The sequence below is a fragment of the Austrofundulus limnaeus genome, unplaced genomic scaffold (assembly GCF_001266775.1).
Source record: "Austrofundulus limnaeus strain Quisiro unplaced genomic scaffold, Austrofundulus_limnaeus-1.0 Scaffold87, whole genome shotgun sequence".
NCBI lineage: Eukaryota > Metazoa > Chordata > Actinopteri > Cyprinodontiformes > Rivulidae > Austrofundulus > Austrofundulus limnaeus.
The window spans coordinates 1213893-1221132 of record NW_013952489.1 but is presented as its reverse complement, the minus strand read 5'-3'; the positions used below and the strand labels follow the sequence as shown (position 1 = coordinate 1221132).

The following is a 7240-nucleotide window of genomic DNA, read 5'->3' as shown; positions in this document are numbered from 1 at the left end:
GATTAAATGAGATAACATATATATAGGACTTTGTCCTATTCACTTAAAGAAAATAAAAACACTTTAAAATGATTTTCTTCTTATAAGTGAAAAAAATAAAATCAAAGACAAAGAAAATAAACAATAGAAAAGTTTTTTTTTTTACCAGGGTGACCCCTACAAATGCATGAATAACGGTGAAAATCTGACTTTGAAAAATAAACCTTTTCTTTTTTTTCCCTTATGAAAGGCTAAATAAAGCAAAACATTGCTGGCAATTGTTTACTGTGTTACAAACGGCACTCCATAGAAAAGTTAGTTTTATATTAAAGAAATGTATACAAGTTAAAATAAAATCTTATTTGTTGTTATTTATTTTAAAGTTGCAACAGTATATATGACGCTGTACATTTGATCCTGTCAGAGTGGGTATAAGCCTATAAGGAAGAAGAGCCTCCTTGTTCAGAAAAAAAGAAATGTGTTTTTATTTGTTTTAATTGTGCAATGATTTTATAAGTTCTCTGTATCTGCAAGTACTCAAACTGAAGTACTTGTAGTATGTTTGAGAAAAACTGGTATTGGGACATCTATTTATAATACAAGACTCTGAAAGAGGTTTTAAATCATTGTAAATATTAATTTGATCAGTTTTTTGATCTTATAATGTAAGTTTTGAGAGTTTTAGTTTATTGTACAGTTTATATAGATTTTTAAAAGCTCAATTTACAGAATCAAAACAATATTAATCTGCTGGTTTATTCTTCTTCTTAGTCTAATATTGTCATCCAGTTTTGTTGTGCTGCTCCTGACAAATACTTAGATTTTTTTTCTCCATAAACATCAATAGCATTTTAATGAAACAAGCGAGAAAAGCTAGAAAAGCCAGCTCTGATGCTCAGACAGTTTCACAGTAGAAACATCATTCATAGTTTAAGCAGGTTTTTATGTCTTTGAACTGGCATATCTTTAATAATTTTTACATACAGTAACTACAACTTAGTTTTGATGATTTTTGGAGATTATCACAGAACGTTGAACTTAAAGTGAGGACGTCCCTCGAAGACTTCGGCTATCTAAACATACCAAACAAGTCATTTTTCCTACAGTCGTTACACTTCGTGTACATAATATACATGAAAACACAGTTAGACTCAGTGAGCCTCTCCCTGCTGTAAGGCTTGTGTTTTTCTCTCAAGGCACCCTAACTCTCACTGACTTCATGTGTATCTGAGCTCAGAATTTTCTGTTTTCCTTTCCAAGATTATAGATTCAAAAACATTTGTCACTAAAGAACCAAACACTGCTATAGGAATCTGCAAGTGAAAATCAGAAAGTTCAAATAGCAACTGAGTAAAAATGATTATAAGAATATAAATTAAATTACATATTGAACTATTGAAAAAAAATCCAAAACCAATAAAAATAACAGCAGACGGCAGCTGAAGTACGCAAGATGTTAGGAGCTCCATGCGCCATCTTTGCTGCGTGAGGGTATGTGGAAATGCTTATCATTATGTATACTCCAAAACAAGGCACGTAGAATTGTAAATAATGTTGGGTATAAGAGCATACAAACATTATTTATAAAGACGGTCTTAAGGTTACAGACTTTCTTAAATTTAGAACTGTTCAAACAAAGCAAAACATTATTTACTTCTTGGTAACATCCAGAAGGATGATGGATCCAAAGGTGATGAATATATGTTTTTATGAAAAGCTATGCCCGTACAAATTTAAAAGATACATGTATTTCATTTTGTGGTGTGATTAAATGATGAAAACAAAGGAAGCAGACTTCTTTGGTCAGTTTAATAAAACGTATTATATAAATATATATATTCTCAGGCTGTAGAGAAGTGGAAGAGTTTGGTGTTGAGTCTAAAGGGTAATACATGATTAGTAATGCATTGTTGTAAAGAAATTATTCTGAACTAAATATATTTTGAAATAAAAGAGAATAGGATTATTTAAGCATGGGCTTCATCCTATTTCTTTTCAAATATTTTTGTTTGATTATAACATTGTGCTTTGTATTTTTATCCAAAATGTTATTATGATGTGTTTAAAATAAAAATTTAAAGATATAAAGAAAATAAAAATATGACTTATTGTTTCTGTACATTTGAGACTTACTTCTGCTCTGTTTCTGCCTGCCTTATTATGCTAACAGGAAGTGACAGCTGGAAACAGCTTTAACATTTCTTTTGATCATTTTACATTTCTTCCTCAGTTTACATGATGAAACTTCTGAATTCTGTCTCAGAATCTGAATCAGACTGTTTTCAAATTCAGGCCCAAATTATTAACCGACTTAAGAGGAAAAAAAAGATTCTTCATTTTAGAGTTTCAGTCTGTAGAATCCTAAAATGCATCACCAGATTCTTTTCTAACAATATTTAACATTTTACCTGCTTGTGGACCTTGGTGAGCTGCTCCAGGTTGTTCTCCAGGAAGGAGATCTTCTGTTTCTGAGCGACGTTTCCAAGACCCTCCTCACAATCCAGCTCCGCGTTCTTAAAACAAAGCAAAAGTTCAGGGGGAAAAAAAGACCACCTCATGAGATGGTTGTAAATGTTCACGTCAAGGGAAAATGTACCTTCTTAACTCGTGCGGTGAGGTCCTGAACAAAGAGTTTGCGCAGGTTGTGCAGAGTCTGCAGCTCTTTGGCCTTAAAGCATAAAGAAAACACAAAATTACTATTTTATCATGTTTATCAGGAAACATTTTCAACCTTCTTTAACAGCAAAAAAACTTTTAGTTGTCATTGATCTATTATGACATCACTATTCTCCAAATCTACAATATCAAGGAGTCATGCAAATAGCTTTCAAAAGATGTCCCAATTAAACAGTAGACTGAATTATTTCCTAGAGTCTGTGTTTGTTTGACAAGTAAGCAAAATATCTCACGAAACACAAAACAGATTTTAATCAAACTTATAGGAAGTAATCACTGGATGTATATCTACAACAACAATTAAAGGATGTTGTACCATTTATACAAAGCTGTTTTAGACCACGTAAAAAAGAAGGCAAACCTGATAAAAAAAAAAAGGCAAATAAAATCAGGCTTGTTTTTTATTTCTGCCTAGGTCAGCCTGATGCTGCCAGCTGTTCTGGAGACAGCTAAAATGGACAATAAGTTGGTGCTGTCAGTTACACAACCTCGATGAGAAATGCTGTGATCAGAACACATGATTTCATTCAGGGGCAAAAAAAAAGAGCTGTGACCAATCTTGCAGCCCCGGGTAAAGCACCACTATTTATAATTTAAATCTTGGTAGTTGCCTCAAATATCAACCAAAACCAGAAAACATTTACCCTGACATTTTAAAATAGGTTTTATATATAAATACTGTATGACCCATTAGTGCTCATGTTGGAGGTGACTCTCAGCTACACCAGATTATAGCTTCATAAGGGTCAAATCAACTGAGTTAAAGCCATTTTGCTGTCTGCTAAGGTAGATTGGCTATACCTGCCATCTTGAATTTTCTTATATTTTTTAGAGAAAGTGAATTAGTTGTAGATGTACATCATATCATTTACATGATTACCTCCTTTCATGGCAGCAGATGATAAAAATAGCATTTTCCCTCAAAAGACTAAAAAAGGATTCATGAATGCTTTAGAAACAGCTTATTCATGAGTATAAACACTTCATAAGGCAAACACAATCACGTTTTAAAAAACACACTGTTCATAAGAAGATGTGAGCTCAATGTTTGTTCTTTTGTTGATTCAGATTGTTTAAAGGCACAGTGTGTAGGATTTGTTGTTTTCAGCGACATCTAGTGGTTGAGTGGTTGAATCATCCTCCCTGGTCCTCCCCCCACCCCCACCCCCCGCTTCCAAACGCAAAGGAGTTGCTTCGGTGTCTCTCAGKTGTCAAAAACCTTTGATAATTCCAACCTCGATGTCTACCAGCAGCTTCAGGGCTAGTGATGTTTCAAGTGGTAAGATTATGAGCTTTAATAAGTAAAATTATCCCAGCTACAATGACAAACAACAAATATTACATTTATAGTATTACAACTAAAACCGTTTTTGATGCCGCCACCGCAGTTTGTCCTTCATGAGCCTTCGTAGACAAGATGACGGTGCAAGATGGCAGCTGCCTGTAGTGGCGACCCGCGACCATGGAGATATAAACAGCTTTTTATAAGGTAAAAATAATAAAACAAGGTCTTTGTCTGCAATGATTAGACATGTTTTTTTTTTTTGTCATTAGTGATTATCTCAATTTTGGCTAAAAGAATTGACAAAATCCTACACACTGTGCCTTTAATGCAAGCTGCTCAACTTACTTGAAATAACTTTATAATAAATAAACTTTCAAACACTCATACTGTTTTTATAGCAGTGACTTACTGACAGTTGTCTTTTAAAATCTACATTATGAACTAAAAATGTAAACCGGCTTTAAAACATGAACAGTGCTTTACAAATGATTGTTATGCTTTACGAACAGTTTATAAACTCAGTAACACTTATTTTATAAATGAGCCTTCATTATGAAATAGTCTCATTTTTATATTTACAAAAAAGGATATGGCTGTTTGAAAGGCTCATTATAAGACTTGATTATTTGTCTGTCTAAGAAAAAGTTGCAATTTTGTTCGTAAGACTGCATTTTTTTGAAGGATGGAGTAAAATATCATTTGTTTTAGCTTTTAAAAGCTTAGTAGGATACAACTTCCTCTTCAACACAAAATAATCCTCTTCAGCAGGAGATAGAATCAACCAGATGCTTCTAGAATGTCTGGATCATAACACTGTGTAACTACTACAGTGAAGAACCTTTAAGACCCACCACAGTCTCCTCCAGACCCTTCAGGTCCTCTCTGGCCTGGTCTCTTTGTTCATTCAGCAATCTGCAGACAGGAAAAAAAATTAAATAAAATGAATGATGTTCTTCAGCCTGTTTGGTTTCATACTAATCATGTCATCGCTCCTACATGAGCTTCTGAAGCTTTGCATCCTTCTGCTGCTCTTCATCCTTCAGTTTTTCATGGTCAGACATGAGTCTCTCCTGTTCCAGGATCAGGCCCTGGTTCAGACTGAGACAGAAAACAAAACATTGATTAACTTAAACAAACACACACTCACATTGTTAGATTAAACACATCTAGAAATCATCTTATTCTGTGTATTCAGGTTGTATTTAAGGTTTTACAGTATATAATGCTGTGTATAATGTGAGGGCATCACATAACTTCCTCTTTAAAGCAAAACAATCAGTTCCAGAAAATAAAATCTCACCTTATAACTGTCCGATCTGTCCACTCCTGAAGCAACTGAAACTATTTTTCATGAATGTTTTCACTGATATGCAATACTTTTTTAAGGTTTCACAGCTGATTAGTCTCAACACTGGAAAACATTTTCCCCTCACATAAACACCGTTGTGAGTTTTATTTTCATGTTTATCTTATTTAGTTTCACTACAAGTTTAGAAGATCTACAGTCACATTAGGAACAGTTCACTTCTGTTCCTCCATGTTTAAATGAAGCTTTGTGGAATTTTTGTCACAATTTTAGTTTGAAATAATCTTTGTTGTTTGGTTTGCTTGATGCAGAGCAAAAAACCAACATTCTTTCTGTGACCTCCCTTTACTTAAACAACTTCTCATTTGTTTAATGTGAAGTTACAGTTAAATTAAAGGCATTCATTAAAGGGAACCACGATTAGTTGTAACATTAGACTTTATTTAATAAACATATATTTTAACTGTAAAATAAAGACTGTAACAATGTTTGATAGTTTTGTTTGACAATACTTTAAATTAAATGAAACTAGCAACACATTATGTTCTGTTTTATTTACTTTAAAGAAGTGAGGAGTAGGGAGACGAACAATTATGTTTTTTGATACTGAGACTGGACGAGTAGATCTCGGCAAACTGCCGACTTCAAAAGCAGCTCTTGGTTCAAAAAAGGTTGGGCACCCCTGATTAAATAAACAGCTTAAATAAGTCATTAAAAATCTGAATTACCCTACATTCATGATGAGGAGATGTAAAGTTTTGAACCATAAGCTGTGTGCAGAATCTGAATATGCTCTCACTCTGTGAGCTCATCCAGCATCCTCTGCTTGTCTTCGATCTCGTCCCGCAGGCGTCCGAGCTGCTTCTGATGTGCCTCCCTGTGGCTCTCCAGCTGCTCCTCCAGCGTTTTCTGCAGTGCACACAAAAACGCACATCAGTGACACAAAAACACACATCAGAGACACAACAACACTTCGTTGTTTGAGCTCTACTGATAGTTTTACCTTCACGTCCCCATTTCCATTTGGACTGCTGACGCTCTCCTCCGCTGACATCTCATGCCTTTTTTCTGAGGAGGAATTAACTCTGTGGTTTAAAGGTTTGTCCACTTTATCACATGGAAACAAGACTCTAAATTTCATTATCATTTTAAATGTCACAAACAGAAAACTTTCATCTGCAGGGAAAATGACAGTCTTGTTGTGGACCGACCTTGAACCTGAAGCTTGGCGAGCTCTTCGTTCAGAGCATCCTGACTCTCCTCCAGCTGCCTCTTCTTCTGCTCCATGTTCTGCATGTAGTCGGTCAGAGACTTGATCTTAACCTGGTGCTGCCGACATGAGACATTAATGTCAAAAAAGAAGGGACATTGTGTAAGATGTCACCAAAAATAGATCGCAACAATTTTCAAATCTCATAAATTTATATTTCACTCACAATGGAACATATCTAACATTTAAAAAATTCTAATAATAATATCAATAATACATCAAATTTATATAGTCCAGCGAGTGAGTGGGTGCAGACAGAAGGGTGACACAGTTTCGGCACCCTTGCTACAATGTTTAACCTGTAGGGGGCACAGATCAGTGTCTACTGATCAATAACTTATTCACCATTCAAGGAAACAGACTCATTTACACCAAAATAAGAGTTGCAAGATACAGGGAACGCTTTTCATAAACAATGATCCTCAATAATGAAGAAACCAACTTTGTCTTTTGGAAATTCATTACAAAAATAGAACAATCAAACTTCATTGACTGAATGATAAAAATGAATAATGAATAAAAACAGTAAAAATTAATAAAAGAAAAAGGTAACAAAGGCTAAGTATGGGGTCCCGATTGTAAAGTTACACAGTCAAAAATTACCAGCAATATTTTTGCTTTATTTAGTCTTTCATAGGAAAGAAAGTAGGGGGTTATTTTTCAGTCAGATTTTCACCATGGTATTCATACATTTATAAATGTCATAGTTTACAAACTAAATAAT

At 34.3% G+C, this 7240-nt stretch overlaps 1 protein-coding gene across 1 annotated transcript in view; it reads right to left on the bottom strand.

The window, feature by feature from the left end:
* Positions 1 to 7240, bottom strand: part of LOC106520075 (kinesin heavy chain isoform 5C) — a gene marked incomplete in the record, with an annotated part of 55572 nt that overhangs the window by 7569 nt on the left and 40763 nt on the right. Inside the window, 7 exon segments of the mRNA XM_014012001.1 lie at positions 2388 to 2492; positions 2576 to 2647; positions 4792 to 4852; positions 4937 to 5038; positions 6046 to 6155; positions 6250 to 6314; positions 6458 to 6575. Coding sequence (XP_013867455.1) covers positions 2388 to 2492; positions 2576 to 2647; positions 4792 to 4852; positions 4937 to 5038; positions 6046 to 6155; positions 6250 to 6314; positions 6458 to 6575 — 633 coding nt within the window.